The sequence below is a fragment of the Scyliorhinus canicula genome, unplaced genomic scaffold (assembly GCF_902713615.1).
Source record: "Scyliorhinus canicula unplaced genomic scaffold, sScyCan1.1, whole genome shotgun sequence".
NCBI lineage: Eukaryota > Metazoa > Chordata > Chondrichthyes > Carcharhiniformes > Scyliorhinidae > Scyliorhinus > Scyliorhinus canicula.
Genome location: NW_024055831.1, coordinates 27,021 through 45,481, shown reverse-complemented (window position 1 = coordinate 45,481; position 18,461 = coordinate 27,021). Strand labels below are relative to the sequence as shown.

The following is an 18,461-nucleotide window of genomic DNA, read 5'->3' as shown; positions in this document are numbered from 1 at the left end:
ACATGACATATCACATTGAATTTAGTTTAAATATTTATTCAGATCGTTGATGCAAGCTTGCACGCACCTCAGTTTGTTAAAAATAGAAAGCTGCAATATATCGGTAAGGCAGTTAACAAACTGCATTTAATTCTGATGAGCTACATCCCAGGGGATCCTCTCACTAATTTTGTGTTAAGCGAAGCTTTGTGTTAGCACAGGATTCCTGCATCATGTACCTCTTATGTAACTCTGCCAACAATCATTGCCAATCTCAAAAACAATTCAAATGCAAGCACAGTATTGCATTAACTGTTTTTTAAAAAAAATCTTTATTTAGTTTGTTCACACCTTAAAATGACCTGACTCTGTAAACTTTGCATTGTGAAGGGTCCCGTGCTCCATGATTTTACGCTTGTGTGGTCTAACCCCTTTATCGGTACAGTCATATGACCAGTTTAGAAATGTTCAGCTAACCCAGAGTTACCAGTGCTGAATTTCAGTTTATCTCAGGCATCATTCTATGGATTTGCTATTCTGCAGCAAGAATGATTGACAAATTGAACATGAATTTGTGTCATCCGAGTTTGACTCATCATAATTTCACGGTGTGAAAATGAATAAACTATCTGAGCCTGTGAATATTGAGTAACCTGATTGTAAAATGCATAAACTGAGATTGTTTATGATAATGGATGCCTAATATGGGTGGAATGGTAGCAATGGTTAGCACAGTTGCTTCACAGCTCCAGGCTTGTGTCACTGTCTGTGCAGAGTCTGCACGTTCTCCCCATGTCTGCGTGGGTTTCCTTCTGATGTTCCAGTTTTCCCTCAAGTCTCGAAAGCGTCTTGTTACGTGAATTGGACAGTCTGAATTGTCTCTCTGTGTACCCGAAAAGATGCCGGTGTGGTGACTAGGGGCTTTTCACAATAACCCCATTGCAGTGTTAACGTAAGCCTACTTGTGACTCTAATAATGATTATTATTATGTCTACTTATCATTATCAGAAGAGGAAGGTTTAAGGAGCATCTTAAAAGAGACAGGAATGATCGCGGTGAAGAGGATTAGGAAGGGAATTCCAGAGCTTGCTGCCCAGGAGCTTAAGGCTCGGCTCAGCTGCCAATGGCCATAATTACAGAACAAAATAGTCTTAATTATGGACCTATTAATAATGGCCATTGTTTTTAATACCACTGATACTGATAAAACCATAGTAGCAGTATTTGTGTTATTAGAAACACTCTTATTATAGACACACAATAAGCTTGGCCACAAAGTTTAAAAAAAATATATATTTTTAATGACATTCCTCATATCTCTATACATTACATTTTTCTTACCCGTGATAATTTACTTAATTGTACATAAGAGGTTTATTTTGTCTTTCTTTTAATTGGCCCTATATACATTTCGACGCCCTCTGGGTCAGTCTATCTATTCTCTTCTCCCCCCCCCCCCCCCGTCGGCTTCAGCTATGCTTAGTTTTTATTTACAAAGGTAACCCCCCCCCACACACTCCACCTTCCTTCCGTGTGTCCCCCATCCCGGTTGCACAGTCCTTTTGTTCCTGATCTATCTTGGTTTTTTTTATTCTTAACTCCTCGTTTCTGGCCTCAAACAGGTTTTGGAACAGGCCAACAAACTGCCCCCAAGTATCCAGGAAGCCTTCCTCTGACTCTCGGATAGCGTACTTAATCTTCTTCAGGTGGAGAAATTCCGAGATGTTAGTGAGCCAGTCTGCAGCTGTGGGTGGTGCTGCCGATCGCCAGCCGAGCAGGATTCTCCAGCGAGCGATTAGGGAAGCGATAGCTAGGGCGTTAGACCCTTCCCCATGTGTAGTCGTTCCGATACCCTGAAGATTTCCACTATTGGACATGCTTCACCCTCACCCCCACAACCTTGGACATTGCCTCGGAGAAGGCTGTCCAGAACCCAGCAAGCTTGGGACAAGCCCAGACATTTGGGTGGGTGTGGGTGGCTGGGCCCCTCTGGCACCATTCACATTTATCCTCCACCTCCGGAAGAACCTGCTCATTCAGGTTCTGATCAGGTGAGCTCTGTGCACCACTTTGAGCTGCATTAGGCTGAGCCTTGCGCCGGAGGAAGTGGAGTTCACCCTGCTCAGTACTTCGCTCCGGAGTCCCCATCCTACCTCTGTCCCCAGTGCGTCCTCCCATTTTTGTCTGGGCCGTTTTAAGCGGGAGCCACTCCCCTGTTTGGGTTCACTGGGAATGCCTCACCTTTGCCCAGGTTACATTTGTAGCTCAAGAAAGTTCCAAACTCATTCAGGGTCTGCAATACTGCCTTCAGTCCCTCCTGTGGCTTTGAGAACTTTGAGGAGCAGGCCATCTGCATAAAGTGAAACTCTGTGCTCTCTGTCTCCTCTCAGGATTCCTTTCCAGCTTTTCACATCCTACAGGGCTATCGCCAGGTGTTCGACTGCTTGCGTGAACAAGAGTGGGGACAGGGGGTAGCTCTGTCTTGTTTCTCTCTGTAGCTGGAAGTATTCAGAGCTAGTGGTGTTAGGTCGGACGCTAGCTTTGGGAGCATTGTACAGGAGCCTCACCCACGCGGTGAATCCCGCTCCTAGCCCAAACCGTTCCAGTACCTCAAGGAGAGAGCTCCATTCGACTCTGTCAAAGGCCTTCCCTGCGTCCAGGGAGACGATCACCTCTGGTGTTCTCAAGGGTGGGGGAAAGGGGGGTGGGGTGGGTGTTCGCTGTGGGCTGCCTACCCTTGACAAAACCCGTTTGGTCTTCTGCGACCACCTCGGGTACGCAGCCTTTTGGCCAGGACCTTTGAGTTATTTTGCGTCCACATTAAACAGTGAAATGGGTCTGTGTGATCCGCATTCCGTTGGGTCTTTTTTGGGTATCAGTGAAATTCTGGCCTGAGCTAGCTTGGGGGCAGAGTGTCCCTTGCCAGTGAGCCCGCGAACATGTCCCTTAGGTGCGGGGCCAGGACTGGTGCAAGTTTTTTGTAGTCCGCTGGGAACCCGTCAGGTCCCGCTGCCTTCCCCGCCTGTGTGGAGCTGATGCTCTCCATGATTTTTCCCAGATTTGTTGGTGCTTCCAGCCCCCCCCTCCCCCCATTTGTCTTCCCCCCACAAGTGGTAGTTCCAGTCCATCTAGGAACTGTTTAATCCCCGGCTCCCCGTTGGGGAGCTCGGAGGCAGTGGCGTGCAGAGGCCTGGTGATGCCCGGGGCAAATCTTGATTGTATGCCCCAAAGACTCACGTATAAGGCCTAATATACTGAGAAATATTATGAGAAAGGAAAACATTTTGAATGTATAAACACAGATGAAACATGAAATAAACACTTTATTCGATTTTAATATAAATCAATCAAATTTATTAAGTTCTTTTCCCCAAATGATACCTCCTGTCACAAAACACCTGAACTACTTCACTTTTTACATCAGCTGTGAGAAATTATTTTTCAATGCTTATTAAAGCCAGGTTGGTCAGTCGCTCCTGTGACATAGAAGACCTCAGATATGTTTTTATTAATTTCAGTTTTGAAAATGACCTTTCACAGCTTGCGACTGAAAATGCGATTGTAAGCAGTAATCTGTATGAAACACACAGCGTCGGAAAGACATCCCTCCCATACTGCAGTAAAGACTCCAGAGCATCTTTAGGATCAGGGGGAACTCTATTCTCTCCAGCTCGAAGGAGCATCACAAAATCAATAATTTTGTCATATAACTGAATTGAACTGAATAACTGAATAACTGGGGCCTCACGGTAGCATGGTGGTTAGCATCAATGCTTCACAGCTCCAGGGTCCCAGGTTCGATTCCCGGCTGGGTCACTGTCTGTGTGGAGTCTGCACGTCCTCCCCGTGTGTGCGTGGGTTTCCTCCGGGTGCTCCGGTTTCCTCCCACAGTCCAAAGATGTGCGGGTTAGGTGGATTGGCCATGCTAAATTGCCCGTAGTGTAAGGTTAATGGGGAGATTGTTGGGTTACGGGTATACAGGTTACGTGGGTTTAAGTAGGGTGATCATTGCTCGGCACAACATCGAGGGCCGAAGGGCCTGTTCTGTGCTGTACTGTTCTATGTTCTATGTTCTATCATTGTCATAATAATTTGCAAAGTCTGAACATTCCTTTTTTAATTTCTCTCTTTCTTGTTCATCTTCAATCACTACTGAATTCAAGTTCAGAAGAAAAGAAAATCGGTCACTGAGTCTTTGAAGACAGGCACTGCGGTCTTCAATTTCAGTTTTTAATCTGTTCACAATCTCTACCATTACTATTCATTTCTTCTTGTGCCGTCAGTCCACTATCTCTTGCTGACTCTCCAGGCATTATTCTTCTTCTCCTTGTTCGTGCAATTGGTATTCCCCAATTTGCACAATATTCATTGGCTAAATCTATTGCATTGTGGATAATTTCGTCATTCTTCAAATTCAAGATATGAATAAGTCCTCTCAGATCACAAGAAGCTTCATGGAACCCCATTTCGGATCCTGCAAACGTTTTGAGACTTTCTCCACTGATGATAAAACTGAGTACCAAAAATTTAATAAAGCTATAAACGGGAACTGTTGAATAGAGTTCAGTAGCGATCCTGCATCAGATTTTGTTTCCCTTGAAAATTCTCCTTCCAGCAGGTGTTGAAGGCTTGCAATAACGTTGTCACACGCTTCGTGGATTACTTGCACAGCATCATGGCTGAAACTCCATCTTGTGTCACACTGTCTTTTCACAGTCCGAGTGACAAATGATTTTAACACTTCCCAATGAGAAGTAGATGAAGAAAAAAAAGTAAAGAGTTTTTCTAGAATGCCAAAAAATGTAACAACAGGTTGCACCTCACTTGCATGGACACAGGCCAAATTGAGGCTGTGGTTCTCGCAGTTCACAAACACAGCTTTTGGGTTAACTTCAAGAATTTTTTGTTGAACACCTCCTCTCACTCCAGCCATAACTGCTGCGTTATCACATGCTTGACCACGACAGTCATTCATGGAAATTTTGTCGTCTTCCAATTTTTCCTGAATTTTATTTACCAGGCTGACTGCATCTTTCTTGTTTACTTGAAAAAATCCCAGGAATGTCTCCTTTATTTCTACTTTTCTGTTTTCATCAATATGAACGTAACGCAGAATTTCAGAAACCTGATCTTCATGGGCAATATCTGGAGTTGAATCCAGCATTATGCTAAAATATTTTGCGTCCTTAATTTCGGAAATTATATTTGTCTTGACAGTTTTACCAAGAAGATTGATTATTTCGTTTTGAATTCTGTTGGACAAGTAGGTGACACTTTTTGGTTTCTCTTTCCCTCTCTGCAAGTGTTTTGCTAAGATGTCATCATATTTGGCCAAAAGTCTGATTGTTGCTAGAAAGTTTCCTGTATTTTCACTGACTGTCTCCCCTGACTCTGATAACCCAGATATTCCTTCTCCTCGATGTCCACGATAGGCCAGATTCTGTTTTGCCAGAAAGGATATAACCTCGACAATCCGTTCAGTTATAGCTTTCCATCTTTTCTTTTCAGCAGACATTTGCTGTTGAAGTTCAGCATCTATCGTAGTTGAATGATGGAGTCGAACTACGAGGTTCAGGTATTCCCTCATGTGAGCTCTATGAGAAGGGCTTTTCTCATGGTCAGGTATTGTTGGATTTAATTTTCTCCAAGTGCAGAAACCGTCTTCCTTTCCAAAGTTCGACACAGACGACAAATGCTCCTTTGAAAACAAAAAGCAAACAAAACAGTAGCATGCTTTCCGATATAACAACCATTTTCTCTCCACAATTTCTCCGTTTGTGGAAACTTTATCAAACCACTGTTTGGAAAATGATCTCCCATCCTTCTCAGCAAATGGACCACTTTTATTCTGATATCTTTCAGGGCCATGTTGTAATATTGTCAACTTCAAATGATCTGGAATCGGTTTCTTCAAACAGCCAAAATCGCTTCTTTGCAAAAATCTTCTTTATTTTCTTCACATGGATCATCATCCTGACAACGAGACTGAGGAGAGAGAGTATTATGTTCTGACCGAGCTGAATCCGTATCAGAAAAATCCTTCTCTGCACCCACATCATCTTTTACTTCTCCAGGTTCTCTTACTTCTTCTTTACTTCTTTTTATCCATGCATCAAATGCCCCTCTTTGATGGGACTCTTCTTCGACTCTGGCCCTCTTTTTTTTTTCCTGTTCTGTGCTCCACTCGGTTGTACACGAAAAACCGTAAGACGCATTAGAAAATGGGAAGAAAATGGTAAACAATCGGTCAGTTGCAGACGGATAAACCATATTTAATTTCTTTGTTCCTTCGTATCAAATTATTTCACACTGATTCTCCACTGATAATTTTGTGCAATTTATATCATAGACTTGCAAATTAGTGGTATCTGTATTCGAATATTAGCATGTTAAGGAATAAATGTCTCCTATTCCGAGATTAAATACCATAGCAGTCCTCTGATCATCCAGGCTTCACTCTTACTACATCCCACGTAAATATTTCATTAAATATCACCAAAAAACCTATAAAAAACGTAGTTGCACCCGTTCTAGAGCTATTCACTGACCTGAGTAGGTAAAAGAACTAATCTAGATGCACAAAAAGCTGAAGAAAAGACGAGTTATGACTCGAGGAAACGCAGGAACGAACAGCCACGTCTGCTTGTTGCTTTTGATGGTTGCACCACGTACATCATGCGCATGCATGTGGGGGGATGGGGAGAAGCACCATTTTCTCTTGACAGAAAGGTTACACCATGTTAAAGGAATAAAGGGCTAACAACTGCCTCTGCAGTGCGGTGAGCCTCCAAAAATTGATTTATCACCGCTGAAATTTTAAAATTACTATCTTATTTCCTTCTCTGGGGCAGCACGGTGGCCTAGTGGTTAGCACAACCGCCTCACGGAACTGAGGTCCCAGGTTCGATCCCGGCTCTGGGTCACTGTCCGTGTGGAGTTTGCACATTCTCCCCGTGTCTGCGTGGGTTTCGCCCCCACAACCCAAAAAATGTGCAGAGTAGGCTAAATTGCCTCTTAATTGAAAAAAATAATTGGGTAATCTAAATTTAAAAATTTTTTTTATTTCCTTCTCTGAATCAATGCCCCCATCCAATGGATGCCCGGGGCCAATGCACCGTCGCCCCCCCCCCCCCCCCCCCCCCCCCCCCCAACTGCTCGGAGGTGTGCAGTCCCTGGTAGAAGGTTTAAAATGTCCGATTGACCTCCTTACCAGTCTGCCTCTGCTATTCTTTACCGCTATGTCCCTCGTGGCTGCCTGCTTTCTCAGCTGGTGAGTCTATAGGCGGCCAGCCTTGCCTCTGTGTTTGTTGACGGTCCCCTGTGTCTGGCGGAGTTGGTACAGTGCTTTCCTGGTCCATTTAATGCTTTTTCCTCTCTGCCAGCAGCTTACGGTCGGGGCCTCGGAGTATTTTCTGTCGACTTCCAGAATATAGCCCACCAGTTATTGCCTGGTCACACTCTCTTCCCTATCTCTACTTGCCTTGTAGGCTATGATCGCTCCTCTAATCACTGCCTTCAGTGTCTCCCAAAACGTGAAGTTTGAGACCTCCCCGTTTTGGTTGTTACTAATCACCCATGATATTTTTTGGCAGAAGACCTTGTTGGCCAGGAGGACCGTGTCCAGTGGTCGGAGATAACGATCGCGGAGTATTCTGCTCCCCTGATCCCTGGAAGCACCGATTTCCCCACTGCAAAGCGGTCGATATGGGTGTACACCTTGTGTACTTGTGAAAAGTATGAGAATTCCTTTTCTCCTGGGTGCAGGAACTTCCATGAAAAGCTCCTAGTTCCCTAGCCATGCCAGACTTTTTCCCCGTTCTGGGGTTTGATCGGTTGGTCAGTGGGTCCTGTACACAGTTAAGGTTGCCCCCCCCCACCCCATAATCAGTCTGTGTCTGTCAAGGTCGGGGAATTCCGCTATGGTCTTTTTTTATGAATTCAGTGTCGCCCCAGTTGATAGCGTATGCATTTATCAGTATGACCGGTGCCCCTTCCAGGACACAGCTGACCATGATGTACTGTCCCCCTGGGTCCGTAACTGTCTTGGTTCCCGTAAACCTCGTCCTTTTGCTAATTATTATTGCTACCACCCTAGCCCTCGTCCCGTAGCATGAGTGGTACATCTGTCCCACCCAGCCCTTCCTTACTAGCAGTCGGTCTTTCTCCCTCAGGTACGTCTCTTGTAAGTAGATTATGTCTGCTTTTAGGCTTCTTAGGTGGGCGAAGACTTTGGATCTTTTCACCGGGCCGTTTAGTCCCCTTGCATTCCAGGTAACAATCCTGGTGGGGGGTTTCTGACCCCCCGTCCTGCGTTACCCGTACTTACCTCGTGGACGTGCCCCTGCACTTCAGGGTTTCCCTTTGTTAAGGGGCCGTCCAAAATGGCTGCGATCGCCAGTCTCACCATGAGATTGGGCCCCAGCGCTCCGGGGTTTTCCTTTGTACAGGGGGCACCCAACATGGCAGCCAACTATGTGTTTGCCACGTGGATGCGCCCCTGCACTCCAGGGTCTCCCTCCGCCCTGATGCCCTCCCGACTGGCTGTTTGCGGCGCCATCTTGGTTCCTCGCCCTGCTCGAGGCCTGCCGAGGCCTGTGTCTCTGTTCTCTACCTCAACCTTCCCTTTGCTTCCCTTTTGTCCTGGGCTCCCTCCGACCCCTTACCCCCCAGCCCCTGTTCCTCTGTTTCCCCCCACCTGTGTTTTCGCTCGCTCTACCCTGAGAGGTGTGCCGTGACCCTCCTTTCTTTTGCTCTCTCGTGTTGGCCCTCCTAGTTAGTACGATGGCTTTCCTCCCAGTACGTGCCCGGTTCTGGCCCTGCTTTACCTTCCTCCATCCAGCCCTTATCTCGCCCTCCTGTCTGCTTTCCTCACTCTCGCTTCCCTTGCTCTGCTTCCCCTCATTCCATTGAGAGAAGAGAGTAGCCTGAAAATGAGACAGCACAGTCCCGCATTAAACAGAAAACATATGCATACAGTTCGTGATATTATTGTCTCTGTTTGAAGTCTGTCCTCTGCTCTTTGTTCCAATTCTTTTTTCCACCCCTGCAGCTTTCATTGTTGCGGTTGTTCCTCCCCCAGTTTGTTTGATTTAATTAACTTGTCAGCCTCCGCTGGGGTGTTAACGTACAGTTCCTTGCCCTTGAATGTTATCCAGAGTCTGGCTAGGAATAACATCCCAAATCACACCCCACTTTTGTAGTGTTGATTTTGACTGGGCCCTCTTTTTTGCCAGGTCCGCTCCAATGTCTTGGTACACTCTTATATTCTTCCCTTCCCATGTGCACGATTTTGTCTGATAGGCCCATCTTTAAGGCCCATCTCCCGGTCCTCCAACCTGTGCAGTTTTGCAATAATCGCTCTGGGCTGCTCCCCGGCTTTGAGCTTGGGTCGAAGCGTCCTGTGTGCCCTGTCCATTTCTGGAGGATTAGGAAAGCCCTCCCTCCCCACTAGTTTGCCCAGCGTTTGGGCGATGTAGCCCGTTGGGTCTCTGCCCTTTATCCCCTCTGGCAGGCCCACTATTCTGATGTTCTGCCGTTTGGACCTGTTTTCCTGGTCCTTCACTTTCCCTCTTCGACTCCCCTGGGCCGTCACCAACCTTCTCACCTCGGTTTCCAGAGCTACAATCCTGTCGCACTGGTCCGAGGCAGCTTTCTCCTACTCCAGGATTGTTTTCTCCTGCGCCTCCACTTGCTTCCCAGGCCTTCGATGCTTGTCATCTCCGACAGCACCTCCTTCATCATCATGCGGAGCTACGTCCTGATCGCCTCCTTCATGGAGTTTACCTCCCTTTTCAGCACACTTCTCCATTCTTCCCCCTGTGCGGGAGGGGGTGGATGGGCGGGGGGGGCGTGAATGCGGGGGGTGCGGGAGGTGGTCGCTGTGGGGGGGGGGGGGGGGGGTCACCGCGTCATGTTCCTGCTTCACCGGCTTCTCCCCTTCCTGGTTCACTTGAACCCCCGTCCCGCCACATCCTGTTCCTGCTCCTCTGTTCGGTTCGCCGGCTTCTCCCCTTCCTGGTTTACCTGAACCTCCACCCCGCCTCGTGGGGCCGTCTGTCTGCACACCTGCCGCTCTTGCGCTTTTCCTTCGCTGCTGCTCCTTGCATCTCGCCGTCCGCTCAATTTATTATTATTTCCAGGCATGTTCATTTTGTCTGCCTTTCGCCTTTGGCTGGGTTTTGGCGGGCATTTTAAGCCAAAATTTTTAATAAATTGCCTCTGGTGGGTTCGTTTGGGAGGAGAGCCACCTGATGTGCGTCCGCTCAGCACATCGCTGCCAGAACGGATGGTCTGCCTTTCTCTGATGTCATGCTTTGCTTTTCCCACTATTTATGGTGAGCTCCCTGTCCACCGTGTTAATTGGCCGGGTCTGCCTCTCTCACGCTGTTCCTCACCCTGAAACTGCCGTCTCTTCCCCTGCTGTTCTAACTTGCCGGGTCTGCCTCTCTCATGCTGTTCCTCACCCTGAAACTGCCGTCTCCTCCCCTGCTGTTCTAACTTGCCAGGTCTGCCTCTCTGGACGCTGAGCATTCCTGGAGGAGTACCTCCAGGGAGCAATCAGTGAATTAGGCAATACGGTAGCACAGTGGTTAGCACTGTTGCTTCACCGCGCCAGGGTCCCAGGTTCGATTTGCGACTTGGATCACTATCTGTGCGGAGTCTGCACATTCTCCCCATGTCTGTGTGGGTTTCCTCCGGCTGCTCCAGTTTCCTCCCACAGTCCCAAAAGATGTGCTGATGGGTGAATTGGACATTCTGAATTCTACCTCTGTGTACCCAAACAGGCATCGAAATGTGGCGACTCGGGGCTTTTCACAGTACTTCATTGGAGTGTTATTGTAAGCCTACTTGTGACAATAATAACGATTATTATTATTATTAGCCAGCTCTCCCTGGATTCCATGTGATCTTACATTCCAGAGCAGCCTACCATGTGGAAATTTATCAAAGGCCTTACTGAAGTCCAAATAGACTATATCTAACACCCAGCCCTCATCACCCTTCCTGGTCATTTCATCAAAGAATTTTAACAAATTTGTACGGCATGATCTCCCCTGCAGAATGCAGTACTGACTACTCCTAATCAAAATCTGTCTTTCCAAATGCTTGTATATCTTATCTCAGAGAATCCTCTCTGATAACATACCCACCACAGATGTTAGGCTTACCAGTCTGTAGTTCCCACGTTTTTCTTTGCAGCCCTTCTTAAATAAGGGCACAACATTTGCTACCCTCCAGTCTTCTGGTACCTCACACGTGGCTAACAATGTTGCGGCTATGCCGAGGTAGGTTGCACGTTCGGCAGCTCCCGCCAGGAACGGACTTTTGGGCTCTTTTGAGGGGCCCCAACGGCAATTGTTCAACAGTTCCCAGTGTGGGAAGGTGACAGTACAGTTCCCCCAGCACTGCATGGATTGGACCAGGAGTGGAGCGGTCAAGAAAGTGATTTTAGTGCAGTGAAAAATGCGAGGGAGGAGAAGCAGATGGCGGTGGATGGAGACCAAGCAGCGTGGGCGCAATGGTCACAGGAGCAGCAGGAGTTCCTCAAACGCTGCTTTGCAGAGCTGAAGGCAGAAATGCTAGCGCCAATGAAGGCGTCGATCGAGAAGCTTGTGGAGACCCAGAAGGCCTAAGGCGCGGCGATCCGGGAGGTACGGCAAAAAGCCTTGGAGAACGAGGACAGGATCTTGGGCCTGGCGGTGAAGATGGAGGTGCACGAGGCACTGCATAAGAAGTGGAAAGAAAAATGTGAGGACCTGGAGAATCGGTCGAGGAGGAAGAATCTTCCGATTCTGGGTCTCCCCGAGGGAGTGGAGGGGTCCGATGCCGGGGCATATGTGGTCACGATACTCAATTCGGTGATGGGCATGGGAGCCTTCCCGAGGCCCCTGGAGCTGGACGGGGCTCATCGAGTCCTGGCAAGGAGACCCAAAGCCAACGAGCCGTCAAGGACTTTAGTGGTGAGGTTCCGCCGCTTCATGGAGAGGGAGTGCATCCTGAGATGGGCCAAAAAAGAGCGGAGCAGCAGGTGGGGAAATACAGAGATCCGAATCTACCAGGACTGGGGTGCAGAGGTGGCCAAGAAGAGGGCTGGTTTCAATCGGGCTAAGGCGATTCTCCATCAAGGGCAAGTGGGAGGAGGAGCTCGGGGAGAAGGTCGATGAGGGTTTGTGGTCTGATGACCTGAGCAGGGTTAATTCTTCCTCCTCTTGCGCCAGGCTCAACCTGATGCACCTTAAAGTTGTTCACAGAGCGCATATGACAGGGGTGAGGTTGAGTAGGTTCTTTGGGATGGAGGACAGATGTGTGCTCGGGGAGCCCAGCAAATCACGCCCATATGTTCTGACGTGCCCGGCGCTCGAGGGGTTCTGGAGGGGCTTTGCGAGGACTATGTCCAAGGTGGTGAACACCCGGGTCAAGCCAAGCTAGGGGATAGCATTATTTAGGGTATCGGACGAGCTGGGAGCGCAGGAGGCGAAAGAGGCCTGTATTCTGGCCTTTGCGTCCCTGGTAGCCCGATGGAGGATTTTGCTATTGTGGAAGGATGCGAAACCCCCTAGCGTGGAAGCTTGGATTAATGACATGGCTGGGTTCATCAAGTTGGAGAATATAAAGTTTGCCTTGCGAGGGTCTGTGCAGGGGTTCTTCAGGCGGTGGCAACCGTTCCTAGACGTTCTCGCGGAGCGTCAGGAGGAGGTCAGCAGCAGCAGAAACCCGGGAGGGGGTGGTTGGGGGGGGGGTGGAGAGGGGGTTTTCTCTCGGGGTGGCGTAGGGGTTAGGGTGGGGTGTGCCCCGATCTGTGTTCATATTGTTATATTGGGGGGCTATTGTATTTGGGGGAAATCCTATGTATAATTCATGCAAGTTGTGTTCTTGCGTTCTTGTTTCTCTTTTATGTGGGGGGGGGGGGGGGTTTGTTGAAAATCTGTTGAAAACTTGAATAAATATATTTTTTAAAAAACAGAAGAGAAGTATTCATTGAGAATCTTGCCCATCTCCTGTGGTTCCACACGTGTCCACTTTGGTCCTGGAGGGGTATTATTCTCTCTCTAGTTAATCTTTTTCCTTGGTTAGCACTTCTGCCTCACGGCGCCGAGGTCCCAGTTTTGATCCCGGCTCTGTCACTGTCCAGTTCTCCCTGTGTTTGCGAAGGTTTCACTCCCACAACCCAAAGGTGTGCAGGTTAGATGGATTGGCCACAGTAAATTGTCCCTTAATTGGAAAAAATGAATTGTGTGCTCTAAATTTATTTTAAAAAATAATATACTTAAATAATCCCTTTGGATTCACCTTTATCCTCTCAGCCAAAATTACCTCATGTCCCCTTTTTGTCCTTCTAATTTCCTTCTTGAGTATACTCCTGTATATTCTGTACACCTCCAGGGAATTGCTTGATTCCAGCTGCTTTTATCTGAGCCATGCCGCCTTATTTCTGGCCAAAATCTCGATATGTTTTGTCATCGAGTGTTCCCTACTCCTGCCAGCCTTGCCTTTCACCCTACAGTAACAAAAAGACCCTGAACTCTAGCTCTTTCACTTTTAAGGGCCTCCCACTTGCCTGGAGGTCCCTTTGTCAATCAATCCTTGTACGTTGTTTCTCTAAATCATAGAATCATAGATGTTACAGTGCAAAAGGAGGCCATTCGGCCCATTGAGTCTGCACCGGCTCTTGGAAAGAGCACCCTATACAAGCCCACACCTCCATCCTATCCCCATAACCCAGTAACCCCACCCAACACTAAGGGCAATTTTGGACACTAAGGGCAATTTAGCATGGCTAATCTAGCTAACCTGCACATCTTTGGACTGTGGGAGGGAACCGGAACACCCGGAGGAAACCAATGCACATACGGGGAGAATGTGCAGACTCCGCACAGACAGTGACCCAAGCCGGGAATCGAAACTGGAACCTGGAGGTGTGAAACAATTGTGCTAACCACTATGCTACCCTGCTGCCCATAACTACATATAACAAATTGTCACTCTAATGGAGTGAGAGGCCAATATTCCTTTGCGGATTATAGCTGAATTAACTAACCCTGTTTGCACTGCCACATCTCCAGCTTCCATTCCAAATAATGGTAAATTTCCCTCCTTGTGGGCTAATTTTCTGGCCACAGAGGCAGCTTGCCATTGGCCGGTGGCAGGTCTACCGATGTCTCTGGTGTTTTCCATGTCCGTGCTCTCCACTGTCGGGAAATACTCTGGGCGGAATTCTCCGCTCCTGGGAAAAATCGGGAGGGCCGTCATGAACTCTGCCGAGTTTCATGACGGCCTTGGAGGCCACTCCTCGCCCCCTATTCTCCCCTCTCTATGGGGCTAGGAGCGGTGCTCCGTAAATCTCGGCCGCAGGGGGCGTCGCGCCAAGAATGACGCAGCCGGCGCGCCTAATGACATCAACGCGCATGCGCAGGTTGGCCGGCTCCAACCCGCGCATGCGCGGCTGATGTCATGACGCTGGGCTGATGTCATGACGCTGACGGCACGAACCCATGTGCGATGGCCGTCTTTCCCCTCAGCCGCCCTGCAAGACGTGGCGGCTTGGTCTTGCGGGGCGGCGGAGGGGAAATAGTGCGTCCGATTTGGACGGCGGCCCGACGATCGGTGGGCACCGCTCGCGGGCCTGTCCCCTCCCGAGCACAGTCGTCGTGCTCTTTCCTTTCTAGGCCACCTACAAGCCCCAAATGGGCTTCTCACTCCCGTTTCACGACGGCAGCGACCAGGTGTGTTTGCCGCCGTCGTGAAACGGCCGCGAATGCCAGTCCGCTCGGCCCATCCGTGTCGGAGAATCGGCGTTCGCCGAGCCCGGGGGGGGGGGGGGAAGAGAATCGAGGGGGGCGTGAATTTTGTCGGGGGGCGCTCCCGCGATTCTCCCATGCCGCGTGGGGAGCAGAGAATCGCGCCCTCTGTGTCTCACATTTGGTGGAACCAGAACATTTCAGCCATTAGCTCCATTTCTCTGTTCAGATACTGTCTGACCTGAATGTTTCCAGCATATTTTATATATATTTCAGATTTTCAGCATCGGCAGTATTTTGTTTTCTGTATAAATAGTAGTTGTGTGTTTTGAGTGTCCCACTCTGTACATTATTGTTGTTAATAATGATATTCAGGGGCAGCACGGTGGCCTAGTGGTTAGCACAACCGCCTCACGGCGCTGAGGTCCCAGGTTCGATCCCGGCTCTGGGTCACTGTCCGTGTGGAGTTTGCACATTCTCCCCGTGTCTGCGTGGGTTTCGCCCCCACAACCCAAAAATGTGCAGAGTAGGTGGATTGGCCACGCTAAATTGCCCCCTTAATTGGAAAAAATAATTGGCTAATCTAAATTTATAAAAAAAAAATAACAAAAAATAAAAAAAATAATGATATTCAGAAAAATACTGTTACCCTGATTCCTGTAATTTCTCTCCCTGATCTCCAGCCTGGAAAGTAACACACTCACAGATTCTTCTGCCAAGGAACTCGCTTCTGCTCTCAGTACAAACCGGTCACTGACATTTGTGAACCTGGGTTCGAATAAACTGAGAGATTCAGGAATGAAACCACTGTTTGCGGCTCTGACGAATCCGGACTGTAAAATACAGAAACTGGAGTAAGTATCAGACTGTTTAAGATTTTCTTTATGATAACTGGATATCTAACAATATATTTAAGATACTGTTATTAAAATCATAAATAAACATTTCTCCATTATCCGTGTCAGTGATGGAGCCAAAATTTGCGTAGGGTGACAATAATTCAGATTCCCTTGCTATTTACCCTCAAATGCAACCTCACTTCCTCACCCCACCTTCTGACTCGGGCTGGGTGACAAAGGTGCAGGGCAGCGGGTTCCCAAGTCCTTCAGTCGAGAGCAGGAGAGTTGAACGTGAGGAAGCCTCACCTGCCTTATTTACAAGTATAATTGGGTAGCCATTCTGGGTAGAAGGTGGGTGTGATGCGGGGAGGTGGGATATAGTCTGGGGGGGTGTTGTCATGCGGCGGTCAGGGTAATTGGAGGAGTCCCTTGGGCGCGAAGGCTCCCTTCTACTCTGTAACAATTCTGTGATTCTGCCTGTGCTGTCGAAATGGATGGCTTCCCCATGGTTGTTGTTTTTATTAATGTGCATTGTAGTACAAATTTTTAGGTTCTTGAGTCCTGAAAGCCATTTTTTTTTTTTTAATAAATTTAGGTTACCCAATTATTTTTTCCAATTAAGGGGCAATTTAGCATGGCCAATCCACCTATCTGCACATTTTTGGGTTGTGGGGGCGAAACCCACGCAAACATGGGGAGAATGTGCAAACTCCACACGGACAGTGACCCAGAGCCGGGATCGAACCTGGGACCTCAGCGCCGTGAGGCAGCTGTGCTAACCACTAGGCCACCGTGCTGCCCCTGAAAGCCATTCTAACCGAATGCTGTGCGACCTGAAGATTGGACAAGCTGCCAAATTCTAGCAGATTCAGCATCTACTTGGTGTCTGGGTCCATCTCAGTCGTCTCCTGATCCAGAGGGGAAACCTCTGGGACAAGTTATTCCCCCTCTCCTGCTCTTCCCGCAGTTTGAGCCACTGACAGGCCCATTTTGAAAGCGTGTGTTGCATGCCCTGCAAAGTATCTTGCTGGTGATGATGGCAATCTCCTCGCTGACCCTCTTGTTGGTGTGTATGTCATTGCCAAGGCGGGTGTAATACTTTTCGATGATCACCCGGTCGGCTTTCTTGACCGTCTTAAGTGAGTTGTTCAGCTCAGTTGGGCTCAATTACCTACACTGCCATATCTCCAGCTTCCGGACCAAATATCGATCAATCCCCAGGCATTTCTGGATCCCCCAAAAAGTTCCTTTCTTGAGCCACTGATCGCCCTATGTCCCTCTCTAGTCACTCAGGGTAAGGACATGGGGATCTTGTGCTTTTGTCTCCCACTATCATCCATTGAGTCATTTAATGACTCCTGCATTTCCATTTTGTTCTTTCCTTGTCACCCCCATCCCATTTTCCTGTCACTGAAAACAATTTAGTTTGCTCCTGTTTCTCCGTTCTAATGAAATCTCATCGAGCTGAAACATTCTCTGTGAAGAAAATAACAGTTACTGTCTGAGCTGCCGAATATTTCTGGCATGTTCTATTTAGATTTCTGATTTACAGCATCAGCAGTATTTTGCCTTTTGTATAAATGAAAGTTGTGTTTTTACATGTCCCCAACCAGAAGCACCTTATTGTTAATAATGATATTCTGAAAAACAAAGGGGATTTATCCTGATTCATGTTATTTTCCTCCCTCTGATCTCCAGTCTGTACAGTAACGCTCTCTCAAAATCTTGTGTTGAGGATCTCACCTCTGCTCTCAGTACAAATCGGTCACTGACAGATCTGAATCTGGCTCTTAATAAACTGGAAGATTCAGGAGTGAAACTGCTGTCTGCGGCTCTGAGGAACCCGGACTGTAAAGTAAAGAAACTGCAGTAAGTACCAGACTGTGTGCCATTGTGTTTACAACATATTTTAGACACTATTATTTGTATAATAAATAACAGGGGCTGTTTAGCACAGGGCTAAATCACTGGCTTTGAAAGCAGACCAAGCAGGCCAGCAGCACGGTTCGATTCCCGTAACAGCCTCCCCGAATAGGCGCCGGAATGTGGCGACTAGGGGCTTTTCACAGTAACTTCATTTGAAGCCCTACTCGTAACAATAAGCGATTTACATTTCATTTCATTCAAATACACTCCATTATTATCAGTGTCAGTGATAGAGCCGTAACTTGTGTGAGTAGGCAATCAGAATCAGATTACCACTCTGTTCCGAGCTATTTACTCTGAAATGCAATCGCACCTTTGTCGCCCCACCTTCTGACTCCGGACTGGTGAAAAAGTGTAGTGCAGCAGACTCCCAAGTCCTTTTGTCAAGGGCAGGAGAGTTGAACGTATGAAGACACGCCTGCCTCATTCCCACTGTTTGTGGGGTAGTTGGGCTGGGTAGTGTAGTCTGCACGGGGTGTGCGTGTGTCACAGAGGTGCGGTGTTTTCTGGGAGATTGTTGTGGGGCGGCTGTGGTAGTCAGTACTATACAGTAGTTACTTTGGAGTGAGAAGTGGTTTGAATTGTTCTAATTATTTCTCGGTACCTATTCTCTATGGAATTCCTACAGTGCAGAACAAGGTCATTTGGCGCATCAAGTCTGCACTGATCCTCTGGAACAGCACCCGATCCATGCCCACTCCCCAGCCCTTTCTCTCTAACCCAGTTACCCACCTAACCTACACATCTTTGGGCTGTGGGAGGAAACCGGAGCACCCTGAAGAAACCCATGCAAACATGGGGAGAATTGCAAACTCCAGACAGTCATCAAAGGTTGAAATTGAACCCGGGTCGCTGGCACTGAGGCAATAGTGCTAACTACTGTGCTACCTTGCTACCTGAAGTAACACAGTCTGAACCATCTGAAATTTACAATTTAAATCTGAGTCTAGTTTGAACCTCCAGGGTAATTGTCATGCA

At 48.0% G+C, this 18,461-nt stretch overlaps 1 protein-coding gene across 1 annotated transcript in view; it reads left to right on the top strand.

Annotated features, from left to right (window-relative positions):
• Window positions 1-18,461, top strand: part of LOC119961173 (NACHT, LRR and PYD domains-containing protein 3-like) — a 123,617-nt gene that overhangs the window by 78,495 nt on the left and 26,661 nt on the right. Inside the window, exons 9-10 of the mRNA XM_038788637.1 lie at window positions 15,402-15,572; window positions 17,256-17,426. Coding sequence (XP_038644565.1) covers window positions 15,402-15,572; window positions 17,256-17,426 — 342 coding nt within the window. The remainder of the gene's footprint in view (window positions 1-15,401; window positions 15,573-17,255; window positions 17,427-18,461) is intronic.